Source organism: Pseudorca crassidens, chromosome 10 (genome assembly GCF_039906515.1).
Source record: "Pseudorca crassidens isolate mPseCra1 chromosome 10, mPseCra1.hap1, whole genome shotgun sequence".
Taxonomy (NCBI): domain Eukaryota; kingdom Metazoa; phylum Chordata; class Mammalia; order Artiodactyla; family Delphinidae; genus Pseudorca; species Pseudorca crassidens.
Genome location: NC_090305.1, coordinates 63,765,440 through 63,780,912, shown reverse-complemented (window position 1 = coordinate 63,780,912; position 15,473 = coordinate 63,765,440). Strand labels below are relative to the sequence as shown.

The window sequence follows — 15,473 nt, the reverse complement described above, 5'->3', positions numbered from 1 at the left end:
CCACACCATGGGGAGACCCTCAGTCCCAGCCCCAATGCTGGGGACTTAGCTGAGGTTGGGGATATCCTAACACCCAAACCTACCCTATCCCTCTGCCCAGGGCTCCTCCACTCTAAGAGTGGCCATGGGAAACAGGAGGGGCTGGGAGGGGGCTCAAGGAATATTCTCCTTGGGGAGCAACCGTGGGGGCTGTGACAGCACCAGGGGACTAGCACGATGGCCTTTTGATGCCGGATCCACCCTGAAAGGGCCAGAGCCACGGCCGGAGATTACCACTGCTCGGGGACCATCCTCCGAGTCGGACTTGGGGAACCTGTCATCCCCACACTCCTCCGACCCTGAAGACATTTGTTTTCTCTGCTTGCTCCTTCCCTCGTGGGAGATTACTGCGGCCAAAGGGGACATCTCCAAGGAGCTGCGGGACACGGTGTCCACACCCCTGATGGTGAGGGCCTGAAAAACGGTGGAAGAAGGGATGTCTTGGTCATTGAGACATGATGCAACCTCAGGCCAAGGTAGGCCAGGCAACTCTCAGCACCTCTGTTTTCCCCAACAGTTAAGTGGACCTGCCCACACCCCCCCAAACGAGTACATCATGGAGAGGTGAGCTCAGACAGACCCAGGATGTTTTGAGAAAGATCCAGATCCAGGGATGAAGAGAGTAGTGGCTTAAGTGGGCAGTTCTTGCAAGAGTGGAGGGTTGGGGCAGGTGGGAGAGGGGGTGTTGATGAGCCGAGGTAGTGACAGAACTAGAGGGCAGGGGATCTTCGAGAAGGTTCGGCTGGTCAAAATGGCTGCTGCAGGATGTGGCATGGAGCAATGAGAAGGAAGTGGATGTCCTTGGCCTAGCTTCTCAAAAGTTTGCTCTGCAGTTAGCCTCCGGCACCCACCATGTGTGGAACTGTGGGGACAGCCATGGCAGCATCGCCAGTGCTCATTTGCTGAGCCTGTTCAGGCCTCCGACCTTGGATCTTCCTCACTACCCCATCAGAAGGCATCCGTTGACTAGGATAAACTATGTCTGTGGACACATGGTTCTCTCCTACCCAGCATGCACTAGGCTCACGGCGACCACCTTTAGCCAGGAGCTACCACCTTTACCCACCTGGCACCACCATCACCCAGAAGACACCACGGTCATAGGGAAGACCGTTCCTCAGCAGGCATCATACTCACAGGACCCACCTTTACTCAGCAGGCACCACTTTTACCTCCCCATGAACAGGCTCTTGTCTTTACCCAGCAGGTAACAAATTTTTACCCAGCAGACACCACATTCACAGGAAATACCTACACCCACCAGACACTTGCTTTACCCAGCAGGCGCCAGTTTTACCCAGCATGCATCACTTACAGCCACCAGCTTTTACCCAGCAGGCGCCACACTTATAGGCATCCACAATCAGATGAAGGCTTGTTCTGGAAGCTCCTTGGCCACACTGCTCACCCACCTCATGCTCTTTCTTGAGCATCTCCATGGCTTCCTGGAATCGCTTTTCCTTCTCCTCTGTCTCAGCAATGGTGGCTTGGTTTTGCTCCTCGTAGGCCATGGCAACCACAGCCAGGATCAAGTTCACCAGGTAGAAGGAGCCCAGGAAGATGACAAGCATGAAGAAGATCATGTAGATCTTCCCTGCAGACCTCAGGGTCTGGGGGAGCAAGGGGGCGGAGGTCATCTTCACTGCGGCCCCTTCCGGGTCAAGGTCATAAATCCCAAGTTGCCCAGCCTGGCTGTGCCAGGGGTTCAAATGGCCACAGCCTGGAGAACAGGTAGAGCATGTCCCACCTATAGAGGGAAGTGTCCTAACCTACTGAAGAGAGTGACCTGCACACAGGGGGCAGTACCCCACCCATGGAAGGAGGCAGAACATTTCAGTTGACACAGGAAGTGTCACATAGGGTGGACCAGTGTTCCACTAACAGAGCATGGAGTATCCTATATAGAGGGCTGGGTACTTGGTCACCAGCTAAAGGAAAGTTTCTTTGCTTGCTGAGTCCCCATCCCTCAAACGTCCCCTGTGCCTCCTCTCTTCTGACCAGTGGGGAAGCTGCTGGGGCGCTTGTGACTAGTCATTTGTGCAGCCTGGGCCCTGGTGCTAGACACTGAGCCCATTCCTGGCAGCTCTCTGCTGGCCCCATGCACCCACGTACCTGCTGGTAGAGGCGCTCCCAGTTGTCCTGCGTCATCAGTCGGAAGAGTGCAAGAAAGGCCCAGGCAAAGGAGTCGAAGCTGGTGTAGCCGTGGTCAGGGTTCTCTCCTGCCTTCAGGCACCTGTAGCCCTCGGGACATGTCCTACGGCCAGACACACAGACTTTATCCCATGCTGTGGGGGGTCCTCTGCCCCTGAGACGCTAGCTCCACAAACCTACTGCCACATTGCGGGGTCCTGCCGCCGTGACTTTTCATGCTGTGCCTCCCACCCGGGACACCGTCTTCCTCTTTTCTCTACCCATCTGTATGCTGCTAGGCCTAAATCCAGCTCCCTCTGCCCATGTGACACACCATCCCAGCTGCTGTCTGCATTGCCTCTCCCCTCCCAGAGGAAGTGCCAAGGGCCTGGCTCAGATTTCTTCCCTGCCTGCCTACCCCAGGGGAGCTGGGCACAGTGCAGACACACAGGGGGAGCATGAGGCTGAGGTGAACAGGATGGAGCCCAAGGCAAATGTCTGGAGGGGACAGCCTCTCTCCCAAAGAGGGAGCGCTGGTATGGAGTCACGAGTGGAGTGAGTGTGTGAGAGAGAGGATGGGGGCAAGGGGAACTTGGCAAGGAGGAGGATGCAGCCAAGGGGACTCTGTGTCTTGCTAATGTCCTAAATTAAGAAATTAAGACTTTTTCTTTAGAGATAGGAAGGGCTCTGCGGCCATTTGAACCCCTGGCACAGCCTTGCTCCCCCAGACCCTGAGGTCTGCAGGGAAGATCTACATATTCAGAGATGCGGGACTACAGCCCCGAAGAGCACCTCCCTTAGGTGAGCCTGTGTGACCCTCCCCATAACAACCTATGACACAGTCACACTGACCCAGGTGCCGGTGTGCACAGGGCCCTGGAAGCTGCACGTGGCTACTGGGCATCTCTGGGTACCACACCCAGGCTGCAGGTCCAGGCCCTGCTTGCCCTGGAGGAGAGTCTAGGCTGCCAGCAGAGGCCATACTCACTTTTGACCTAATGGACGGATGAGGAGGGAGGAAGTGAAGACAGGAGGGGGGGGTGCCGCCCTGGGGGGCTTTGGGAAGGGAATGGAGCCAGGGTTGGGCTATTGTGGGGCCCTGCAGGGTTTCCTGGGCTGCCCCCCAAGTCCAGTCCCATCTTCAAGGCTCTGTTTGCCTTCCCTGAAAAGCCAAACCCCCATCTCTTTCTTCACCCCTTCCCAGCTGTCTCCCTGTGGAGGTGGGGGGCAGCTGCCATGGGCCTGGGAGGGAAGGGAGGCAGGGAAAGGTCTTGCTGTCCCTGGGGTCAAGGGCATAAACTGAAAGCATAGTCAGCTGATAAAGCACTGGAAGGAGACTCCCCCAGCTGGGTGAGGTGGCCCTGGGGGGGTGGGTGCTACGTACCCAGCGTCAGAGCTATTCCCACACAGTAACACATCAGAGGTGCCATTCTTGAGCAAGTAGTTTTCTGGAAGAGAAGCATCCAATGGTGAGAGGCACGTGTGGCCCAGACTCCTGGGGGTTCCAGACTGCACCCTGGGATTTGGGGAGGTAGACACTGCTGGGGGTCTTCCATCCGCTCCTCTGCCCTCTGCCTGACCTCTGCCCTCTGCCTGACCAGGTCTGAGGCAACTCTGGCTGATTCCCTGGGCTTCCTCTGGCTCCTCCTCCGACGTTCAGCTGCCAGTGTCCCCAGGTGCACTCAGGAAATCCCCACGAGGAGCTTCCGGACCCTGCCCCAATCACTCAGGGGGCCAACCTGGGTCAAGAGAGGCCCCGAACAGGAGGCAGGGGTTTGTTCAGACATGGCTGGGGCTGGACCAGATGAGACGTAGGACATCAGTCCTGTCGCCTCCACTCTGTGACCATCCATCAGCCCCCATCACTCCCCACTACCTGCCTTAGTCTTAGGTGTCAGTTCTCCAAGTGTGGTCCCCAGACCAGCAGCATCAAGCATCAACTGGGAACTGGTCAGAAAGGGAACTTCCCAGAGCTACTGACTCAGAAACTCGTGGGGTGGGGCCCAGCAGTCTGTGTTTTCCAGAGCCTTCCAGGTGACTTTGGTGTACACATACGTTTTAGAACAGCTGCTACGTGGCCACACTGAATCACAAGCAAATTTACTCATTGAGTTTCCATCTATTTCTTTTTTCTACAGTGGACTGCTGGTGTATGTTAGAGGCCTTAACTTCAGAATGGCCCTCGGGGTCCTTGTGGCCTGGAATCTGGCCTTGTACCAGCATCTACCTTTGGCCTAGACTGATGGCTCTAGTCAAGAGAGGTGCTGGTCATCAGCCCGGAGGATGGAAGTGTAACCCATGGGGCAGTGGAACAACTCGAGGGGCTCACGTGGCTTTGTACAATCACCGAGCTTGTCCTGGGGTGCATGGGTATGGACTTAACATCCTGACAAGGATCACTGAAGTCAAGTGACAAAGCCCATGCCAAGCAAATGGGGCCTCTACTCTGAAGCCTCACAAACTACCCCAGCTCCGTCCCCCCACCCTTTCCCAAGCGAAAGCCCTCTCCCTGCTGGCAGGCTGGTCTCCTCACCATTCCTGACCCTTCAAATGTTGTAGCTGCCGTTCTCCTATCTACCTCTCCATATTTCCCATTCTTCAAGTGTTATCTCCCCATCTAGCCTGAGAACTCAGGAGGATAGGTGCTGAGTCTGCTCCTCTCCTGTCCTCTCTCCCAGAGCCCCAAAGGGCAGGGGCTGGGATCCCTGACACGCAGCTGGGTCTCTGGGGGAGCAGGTAGGGCCTGGACATCCTCAGAAGGAGGCCTGTGTGGGAGATGCTCGGCCCTGGTGGCCCCACAAAGCCCTGCCTGGGCCACGGAGCCAGTCAGCACCTGGGTCGTTGAGGTAGAGGTCCAGCGATTCCCAGACCAGGCCGTCGGCTTCCACGGAGCCGTTGGTGCCGCTGAGCACCGTGAAGTTGCGAACGCACTTGTGCCTCAGGTTGCCCATGAAGAGCTGCAGGCCGATGAGGGCAAAGACGCTGAGGCAGAAAACCGTGAGGACCATCACATCGGCCAGCTTCTTCACAGACTGGATCAGGGCCCCCACGATGGTCTTCAGGCCTGGGGGAGACGAGGAGGAGCTCGGAGTCACCCACGGCACCCGTGCTCCCCGCTCCAGTGGACAGGGGCCAGGCCTGAGGGGTGCCGGGCTGGGGGAGCCATCATGATGGGGGGGCAGGGGAAGGAGGCCTCTCCTGGGCTTTTCAGACCAAAACCTCCCTTTCCTCTGCTGCTGAGAGTCTGTCCTGGTCCCCCTGGGGCGGGAGTCCAGTCTGGCTGTGTATTTTCAGAGGGGCCTAGTTCTCTTTGCTGTCCATAGCCAAATAAATGAAATAAGTATGGAAAATGCTGTTTCCTTGCAGGAGAAAACACTCAAAGCCTATCCCCCGCAGTTAGTCCCAAGTTATGCCAGGCCTGTCCCTTTAAATGTAGTTCCTGGAAAGGAGACAGAGGGCCAGGCCCCCTCCAGGGCAATGGACAGCCTTGGCCTTGATCCTGAGATGGGGAGAGACTCAGCCATTCTTGGTAGGGGAATGTGGTGTGTGCACTGGGGAGGTTGACGGGGCGGTGGGGGCGGGGGGTAGGTGGGTCTGGCTAAGGCCATGGTGGGTGATGTCCTAAGGGGCCTGCTCTGGCTCAGGCCCCACTTTTGGGAAAGGCACAGGGGTACCTGTTTTGTATTTTCCTCCTCTGCCCTGTCCCCCTGGAACCCACCCCCGTCCATCCCACCCCCCAAAGCTAAGAGGCCGTGATCTGTTAGCTGCACGGCCCAGCTCCCTGCAGAAGCCAGCGCCGCACAGAAAAGCAAGTGTAGACGCCTCTGGTCTGACACTTGGCTGCGGTCCTACAGCAAGTTCACAAGTTCGAGCAGAGCATTGGGAGCGAGGGGGCTTCTCTGCCAGCAGCAGGGACTCACCTCCCATCCCTCCTCCCCACCCCTCCCCCCCATCAAAGCGGCCAGATCTCAGATTAAGCTCCATCCATCCATCGTCCAGCCGGTTAATGTGTTAGGAGCACCTGTGCGGCTGTGCCCACAGCTGCTGTGCCCATGACTCAGAGACAAGGAGGCAGCGATGGGCAAACATGGGAGAGGGGAGAGGAAGTCCTTCCCACAGTGCCGCCAATGCTGCTGCCTGCCCAGGGCTCGGAGGCACTCAGCGTTCTCTGTGAAATCATCCTGGCAGATGTTGGCAACCGCCTGGGCACTGGGTGGACCTTGCAGGGGTCTGGGCCCAGAGTGGTGGAGGTGGTGATGGTGGTGGCGGGGTTCATGAGCCCTCTGTAGTCCAGAACTACGCTTCATCTCTAGCAGAGCTTCTAGGACCCTCGGTGGGCATCTGGTTCTCCTCACCACGCTTGGAGATCCACCCATAGTGTGGGGCATGGTGGGGGCAAAGTGAGGGGCCGTGGGCAGCAGCTCACATACCCAAATTAAACTCTGCCTCCAAAGTATCTGTGGCCTGAATCACTCAGTCCAAGGCTCTGAAAAGCACCTCCTGGTCTGTGGAGATAGTGTCCTTGGGGACAATCAGTTGGTGACCCATTCCTTTAACCATTTCTCACATTGATGAGAGTCCACTTCTGGCAAGAATGATTCCAACCAAGTAAAGGGATTCTTTCTGAGAAGACCCAGGAAGAGATGGGTGCTGGGGGATCAAGTGGGAAATTCTCCCTCCACTGAAGTTCTAACAGGCTGGGCGAAGAGCCCTTGGAAACTAACCATTCCGATTCATTCCCATTTTAAAGGAAAGGAGACTGAGGTCTGGAGAGGGTCACGGCTATTAAGCCTCAGCTCAGGGAACACCTCCTCAAGGGAGACGTCGGTAATGCTGTGACCACAGCATCTTCCTAATGACCGCTTTCAGCAGCTGCTGTGTGCTGCCTCACTGGGCTGCTGGCAGCTTTGATGAGATCCAGTGGGACTCGGTTGGGGTTGGCTGGCTCCCTCCCTTAACCCCGGACTGAGAAATATTTTCCTTTGTCAGCCTTATTTTTTTTTAATAAAACAAACTGGAAGATGATTTTTCTTAATTGTTGTGGTCAGTGTGCTTACCTATCCTTGCCAGGTGTGTGCTGTGAAGTCCCCTAGAGGACAGACCCTGGCCGATGACGCCTGTCACAACGTTGGGGGGCTCCATGGGGATGGGAACAGAGTGCCCCACTCGCTACGGGCTCTTAGCAGAGGTCTGGGCCATGTGCGGGGAGTGTGCGGGCAAGTGACTCCTGTGCTCACCCCATGGTGGCTTCAGAGCCAGGAGGAGTATTGAGGCTCAGTGTGAAATCAGCATAAGTGCGGGCTCCTCTTATTAGATAATTAGCCCCACCGGGGGAGTCTGAACTCCTTCTGGGAGCTCACAGCAGGGCCCCTGCCTCCCTGGGGGCAGCAATAGCAAATGCAGGCCAAGGGCCCAGGATGCCCGGGCTTTCCAAGTCAGGAGTGGATACAACCATCTGGCTCACCAGCTCTGACATCTCTCCAGATCGGTGACATGCAACCTGTTTCCAGCTGCCTTCTTAAAAGAAATGCCTTCTCCAGCTCTGAGTGGGGATGCACTCAGAAAAGTTTCTGGAAGGGGCCTCTAGGCTCTGAAATCATTATAGTCTTTGAGAGCTTTCCTAGATGGATGGGGTAGCCTGGCTTTCTAGAGAGGTCGTCTGGGCCTCACAAGGTTTCCCGGGACAATTGCCAACATGCGTCAAGGAGAATTTCTTCCCGAGGCTACCATGCACGGTTTGCTAAACCTCTACCGCACATGCAGCAAGGGCTGTTAGACGCCAAGGCCCGGTGACACCTGTCCACAGAGTACTCTCCGTGTCACAGAATGGGGTTGCGGTGTCGGCTGTGTGTGTATCACCAAAGGGGGCTCAAGGCAGGGAACGGGCACTCAGCCATGAAAGGCCATGCCTGAGCTGTCCTTTTTTACTCTGGGTGTGGTTTCCCTCACAAACAGTACTTTTAGTTTCCTTATCGGAGGATGATGCTTCAGGCTGAAGCAACTCACATACAAGCTTTCAGTTATTCCAATAGTTGAGTTCAGTTTGGGAAATAAATCACTACCTTGGGAAGAATTTGGGTTCAATCCAGGACCTGCCATGGAGTACTCTGTGCCCCCGGGGGTCTATGGTAGTGGGCTTTGCTGAGGTGGACAGTCCGAAGCCCATTCTGAAGCACGGAGGGGACAGCCGTGTCCACTGAAGACAGCCCCCATACCCAAGCTCTGGGAAAGGTATTCTGGGGACAGGCACATTTGAAGGGGCCTTCCCGAGGGTCGCCTTGGCTCCCAGGTAGCTGGAAAGGCCCAAGCGTGTCCCTCCAGCCTTGGCGTTTAACCTGATTTTCACCTGAAATGACCGATATAGTTTTCAGGGCCCGGAGGACTCGGAAGGTACGTAAAGCTGAGACATTGCCCAGGTCCACAAATTCAGTGGTGTATCTGTAACAAGGGAAATTCACACACAAGACAGTGACAACACGCCAGTAGGACACACAGTCAGAGGAGGGGGGTGGGGGAGACGGAGAGAGAGTCACTTGTAGCTGAGATCTGGGAGGCAAACCTGGGCATCTTACCTGGGATAACTGAAATAGTTTTTAGAGCTCTCAGGACTCTGAAAGTTCGAAGAGCCGACAAATTGCCTAGTTTTATATTTTCTGATACATACCTGTAGAATCAAATCACAGTTATTGGGAATTACAAAGCGGCACCTCAGCCCGCCCCCCCCGACCAGCCCTCTCCCTTCTCCCCCTCCCACGGGGAGGGCTGTGCATGACCCGGGGCCTCCCCTAGGTTTTCTTCTTGATCTCAACCCTCCTGCCACGGGGAACCTCAGTGAGGGTGCCTTAAGGATGTCCACAGAACAAGATCCCAGGCGGCTCTCTCGGTGATGGTCCTGTGAATAACCAGCGCCACGAGGGAACGACTCTGCCACGTTCTCCATGCCACTTGGGGACTATGACACGAAGCCACATGGGGGGGCGTCTGAGACTGGGGATGCAGCAAAGAGGGAAACTCCATTTTCCAGGAGGCTCAGGCCAGGTGATATAGGAAGCAAGCGGGTTTCTGGTCCTGGTTTTGCTCTATGTCTTCTGCAGTGTCACCAGCTTGTGCCTGGCAGCTCTGATCCGTGGGACCCTGAAGTCTAGCTGAGACCGCTGTGGAGCCATGGCTGGGTGTCCGAGGGCATCCCACTCCCTCCTTCCAACCACAAATCTCTGAGCAAGGCGTGGCTCAGGAGTCCCTGAAGTCAGGAGGTGGAGGTGACTTGAGTACTCAAAGGGAGAAGAGTTCCCAAAATGATGCTTTGGAAGATGAGACGGGAGGTTGCCCAAATATTTAGCTCTTAACTACTCACGGGCAACGGCCAACACAAGAAAAGAAAAAAGCAGGTTGAGGGGTCCTAGGGATGTGCCAGCCCCTCTCCCATGAGTCCACCCCAGTCTTGGTGTCTCCTCACGATGGCCCTGGGTGTCCACAGGAGTAGTGACCTCGGGAAGCAAGCAGCCCTCCTCGGTGTGTGTCCTGCTTGGGCCCGAGTGGTGCTCAGCAGGGTTGAGTGGCCGTGGGGCTCCCACCTGCAACTTGGACAATCGTCCATCCATAGCTTCCACAATCACAGGAGGAAGGAGTCGGTCTCTGGCTGGCAGGGACCCGCCCAAGCAGAGCGTGAAGACACGCGTGGATGGGTCACATGACCAGGATGTCTGCGAGATGGATGGATAGTGTGTGACCAGGGCTGTTGGGACAGTGGCAAGTGACTTGTGATATTTAACCAAAGGTTTCATATCCAGGGTGTCTGAGATTTAACCAAAGGTGTCTGATGTTTGACAAAGAACAGCAGACTCAGGATGTCTGATGTTTAACCAACTGTGTCCGACCCGGTGTCTGAGTGACGTCAGTCCAGGGACACTGGCTGAGTGTCGACGGTGGGCTGACAGTGCTGACAGACTCACTCTGCCTATCATTGTGGACCTCCAGGCCCTTCCACTCGGCTCAGAGTTTCTGAATCTGCCTTCAAGCTCTGGGGTCTGCAGGGAGGGACTTGGCACGCTGTGACAAGGGACTCAATGTCCTCGGGTCAGCCGGGTCCAGCTCTGACTCTGGGCTGACACCAGCTTCCTCTCCATCCACTCATGGGGCTATTCCGTCTTTATGGGGCCCCGTGGACAAGGCCTGCTCCCTCCTTACTCTCCACATCCTTTCAGAGCTGGGAAGTCAGCAGACTCCTTCTCAGCAGAGCTTTCCTTCTGTCTACACCAGATCCTTTCCATCGTGTGGTTTCCATTCCTTCTGCTGGACGCACTGCAGCTTGCAAATCTTTCTTGGGCGCGACAGTGAGATGCAGCCCTGTGTTCTGGGGGGCGTAGAAGTCACCTCCCTTGTTCTGGCCCATATACATCTACTGATTTAGTCGAAGCTCCCTCTCAACTTTTGATGGCTATTCTACTTTCTGTGAGGGCTCTGACCCTCAGACCTCTGTCCCACACTCTCCTCTCAGGCTTGGACTCTCTGTCCAGACATGGTGTGGCCATGGGACTGCCAGGTTGAACCTGGACCACTGCCGATGTCGCTGTTACATGGAAGCCACAGTTTCAGCCTGTGGATGGCTCTGGATCCATTTTCTGCTGCTACTCCAATGGGTGTGGCCTGGGACAAAGTTTTCTTGTTCAGGACACTGGCTTCAAGGCTGTCTCCTCTGGTTACAGGGAATGGGCAGAGAACTGTGCCAAATGGAGAGGGAACCAACCGTCCCTGCTTCAGCCTCTTGTCCCTTCCAGACCCTGCCTGTCCTCTCGTGTCTCCAGTGAAGCCCTGCCCATCTGCTTGGATTTAGCCTGTCTTCGCCTGTCCCAGTGTAGACCCTGCCTTCCCCACCCCCTCAGGGCCCCCAGCGCTGACAGTGCCCTTTGCTCAATACCTGCTGGGCATAGGAAAGCTGAGACCCCAGGGTATGTGCTTCCGGCAGCCTTCAAGGCCAGCTGTGTGGCTGAGAACAGGCTGGGGCCAGTGGTTGAGTGTGGGTGAAGTCAGGTCACACGTGGGAGAGCAATACTGAGGGGGAAGAAGACTTGACGGTGGGGCACAGAGCAGGGTGAGGACAAGGTGTGTCTGTGACCGTGTCTGTGACACGGGGGCTGCTGCCTCTTTTACTTGACCCAGAACCTAGTGCCTGGCTACTTCCCGTTTGGGGGCCCTAGACCCCCACCAAAGCCTCTCTTGGGGCCCCGGAGAATGGCAAGGCAGGAGAGACCCTGTATTTAGCAAAGGGCCAGCTTCAGCAGTGGCCCAGGTCAGGGTGGAGCTCTGCTCCTGCCAAGCTGGCAAAACGCTCCTCCTAGTCCTTCTACTCTTTCTGCTGTGGCCAAGCGGCTGGGCAGGGGCAGACAGCTGTGGGGGTGGATCATGGGCCCTGACACAGAGAAAGCAGCCGGTGGGGGGTGAGAATTCTACCCCATCACACCAGCCCCAGCGCAGGAGGGAGCCTTTTGGAGGCCGAGGAACCATGAGGAAGGCAGACCCTGGCCTTCTTCCTGCTCTGCCCCTATCTTGCTGTGCAGCCCTCCCATTCCATGCAGACGGCCCCTCCTGGGCTGCCAGGCAGAGGTACAGACAGCACAGCACGTTAGCTACTGCGGTGATTGCCACCCTCTCCTCTCTGCCCTCCCTCCCTTCCCCTCCATGTTTGGTTTCCATAACAACCCCAGAAGGTGGGAGGCTGCGCTAACTAGCAGGTAATGCCCAGCTCAAAGGGGGCGACAGGAAGAGCTCTGGCTGCGGGATTGCAAGTAGAGCCTGGCAGGCTTCCTGGCACCCCCTCCAACCCTCCACAATTCTAAAGTGGGTGGGGTTGGGGATCAGGTGGAGGCCTAGCCAGAAACATCAGAATAGGGGTGCTTCTCAAGGTTACGAGTTAGGAGACTTGGTTTGAGCCCCAGCTTGCTGCTGATTCATTCTACAATTTTAGGCAAGTGGTAGGCTCTCTTTGAGCCTCGGTTTCTCCATCTGTAAAACGGAAGGTGGGATGGGGAGTTTCATCGAATAGAACTTTGTTGCCACTTTAGGCTCCTCTGATGATTCTAAGAGCCCCTTATTATTGAATCATTTTGGCTATAGCAGAACACTTCTCACAGCATTACCATGGCAGTAATTCATTGTTTTCATAAGGTAGGAGCACTGTCCATCAGAGTGCCAGGCCAGTCCAGCCCAGAGCACAAACCTGGTGTGCCAATGGGCCCAGGCAGCCCCAGGGGAAGTCAGTGGACCATTTCCGTGAGACGCTCAGAAACCTGGAAATAGTCTCGTGGCCTCTGAGGCCCCGTTCTGCTTTTTCTCGCCTGGTTCTGGTCCAAAGTGAAGGCAGGAGGGCTTGGTGAGGAAGGGACTCCTGCTCTGCGATTCCCAGTGGAGGGAGACGTTTTCTGCGGGATTCCACGGGGACTGACCAGCATGAGACAGGACAGGAGGACTGGCTAAGGGCTGGATGGGGAGGACTCAGAGCAGCTCCCAGAGTCGTGGGCTGAGGACAAGCCAAAGCCTGGCTCCTGCCATCAGACAAGGGGCCCGGGTTCTGGGAGCATTGCTGCCATGACACAGTGCTGCTGAGGCTCCAGGATGGGAAGGTAGAAAAGGCTCAGGCAGATGCTCTATCCTCTTGAAGCCCCTTCCTGTGACTTCGGGCCCTCAGGGGCCCATGGATCACTGCCCACCGCCCCCCCCACCCCACCCCCGCCGTAGGGCACCTTGGAGCCTGGGCCCGCCTTAGCCATCCTACTCCATTCCCATGAGTGCAAGTCGAGTCACACTCCCCCGCTGGTTTTCAGGATACTGCTCTCTCCTGGTTTTCCTCAGCCCTCCCTGGAGGCTCCCTCCAGTTTCTTTGCTCCATTCTCCTTTTTCGGGACTTCAGGATGTTAGAGCGTCCCAGGGTACAGTCCCCAGGCGGCTTCCCTTCCCTGGCGACACTCCCAGATGATCTCATCCGGTCTCCTGGCTTTAAATACCATCTGTATCCCGACAGCTTCTAAATTTATACCTCTGAGTGGACCTCTTTCCTGAACTCCAGGTTGGAAGATCCAGTTGCCGACTCGATATCTTACCCTGGATGCTTTCATACCTAATACATTCCAGACCGGATGTTTGATTCTTCTCCTCCCTCTGTTTTCCAGGCCAACGAATGGTCGCACCAGCCACCCAGCTGCTCAAGCCAATAGCCACCCTGAGGTCTCCTGTCAGGCCTACCTTCAAATATACTTAGAATCTGACCACGTCTCTCACCTTCTCACTGGGACCCTGGTCCCAGACACAATCCTCTCTCTCCTGGCTAAGAAAATAGCCTCTGAGCTCCTCCATCACTTCCGCCCTTATCCCTCCACAGAGTCCTGTCCACAGAGCAGCCAGGGTGATCTTCCTAGAATGTAAATCAGACCACGTCCCTCCCTGCTTTTAACCCCCACAGGCTCCCATCACACTTGGCTTTGATCATGGCCTGTAAGGCTGCACAATCTGTCCCCCACACCCCACTACTCTTTCCCTTGTTCACTTAGCTCTGCCCAGGCCTAAATCTACACTGGCTTCATGGCAAGCGGTAGCCTCTCTCTGAGCCTCAGTTTCCCCACCTGTAAAACGGCAGGCTGGAGTCAGCTCACAAGCAGCGTGCCTAGAAACAGGGGTTCTGATGCATGTTCTGACCACCGGGCAGAGAGCACCCCATCAGCAGGGTCGTTTCCCTCTTCTCCTCTCTCCTCCACTGCATGGATGAGCTCAGAGCCGCTCACATCCAAGGGTAAATAAAGACTTTGTCATGAACAGGTGGGTTCAGTGAATCTGATCCTAGAAAGTGGCAGTTGAACTAAACCTCTGACACCACCCAGCTCAACACCGACCTTTCACCAGTGGGGAAACTGAGGCTCTATAAGGGTAGGGAGTATAACCCTCATCAGCTCTGCTCTTGCCGAGGTGCGGTGCCCAGCCCTGCACACACTGGGTTCTCCACACACATCAGGCTTTCATAAAGGGTTTGACGGCTGAGCCCCTGACCATGACTCCTGCATGGGAGGCCTGCCCTAATCGTTCATCCCCACCAGAAACCAGCATCCGTTGCCTGAGACATCCAGAGTGGCGTGCCTCAACCCAACCCCTAAGCAAGGGTCCCTTCCCTGGCAAGGAAGTGGGGCCTCAGCTGGCATGGCAGCAGGCCTGGGGTCACATTTGCTTACTGTGTCCCTGGCATCAGTTTTCTCATCTGTAAAATGGGAGTAAGGAACCCCCATCCAGGTGACCTCTCTGGCTGGTGTGAGGACCCAATGGATCATGTCAGTGACCAGGCATCTCACAATGTGCCAGACATTGACTCTCTGCGTGGAGACTGCAGCCATGCTGGGGCACCTGGCATAAGCTCCTGGGGATGCCCAGCCACTTCTCCAGCTCCTTTGCTCTCTTTCCTGCAGTTTAAATCACCTTGGAATCCAGATCACTGTTCATAGTGGTCCAGAGATTTCAGGTTGTACCATTGGTTTCCCTTGACAGAAACAGCAGAGGATACTAAACCAGAATCTTAATGAAGTTCCTTGAGCAAAGGGCTGCCACGGAGCCACAGATGAGCCAGGGGGCCTAACCAGCATGGCCGCGTGAGCTACTCTGAACCCGTCTCTCCCCACCAGGGTGAGCCGAGGGCCTCCACGCCATCTTCCTCCTGCAGAGCTGATGTTGCCTCTGCAGGGAGGCAGAGAGGGCTGGGCAGCCTGGGGCCGGGAGTGGCGCCCACGCCTGTCAGTGTGGCCGCACCCCGCACAGCACAGGGGCGAGGTACTTACGCCATGACGATCACACTGAAGTCCAGCCAGTTCCACGGGTCCCGAAGGAAGGTGAACGCATGCAGGCAGAAGCCTCGAGCCAGAATTTTGACCAGACACTCAAAGGTGTAGATGGCAGTGAAGGTGTACCTGGGGAGGAGAGACCGGTAGGCTTTCTCAGGGAGGGTGAGGCCCGCAGGCCAGGTTGGCAGGAGCCCTATGCAGCTTCCCTCTCGAGGGCTCTCAGACCAGGCTCCCAGCAAAGCCCCCATGGCAGAGCTGGAGTTGGGGGCCGGAGCTTCGTTCCAAACACCTGGTCAACTTATGCATCTTCCCGTTTACTCAGCGTTGTGCATGCCCATGTGAACCCTCCATCTTCTGTCTCTCGGTTGTCTTGATGTAAGAAGACCCTCCACGTATCTCCTCACCCCAGCCCTGGGGGTCCAGGTACACAGGCATACGGTGGCCACTGTGGGACAGTTAGGACACTCAGAGTTCTGGCCCCTCACTCTT

At 56.2% G+C, this 15,473-nt stretch overlaps 1 protein-coding gene across 1 annotated transcript in view; it reads right to left on the bottom strand.

The window, feature by feature from the left end:
* The window catches only part of SCN5A (sodium voltage-gated channel alpha subunit 5), a 103,290-nt gene that overhangs the window by 61,003 nt on the left and 26,814 nt on the right, over positions 1-15,473 (bottom strand). The window contains exons 5-11 of the mRNA XM_067754059.1: positions 14,982-15,110; positions 8,516-8,607; positions 5,003-5,233; positions 3,554-3,617; positions 2,152-2,293; positions 1,452-1,649; positions 274-453 (exon numbers count right to left, since the gene is read on the bottom strand). Of these exons, the coding sequence (XP_067610160.1) occupies positions 274-453; positions 1,452-1,649; positions 2,152-2,293; positions 3,554-3,617; positions 5,003-5,233; positions 8,516-8,607; positions 14,982-15,110 (1,036 nt within the window). The remainder of the gene's footprint in view (positions 1-273; positions 454-1,451; positions 1,650-2,151; positions 2,294-3,553; positions 3,618-5,002; positions 5,234-8,515; positions 8,608-14,981; positions 15,111-15,473) is intronic.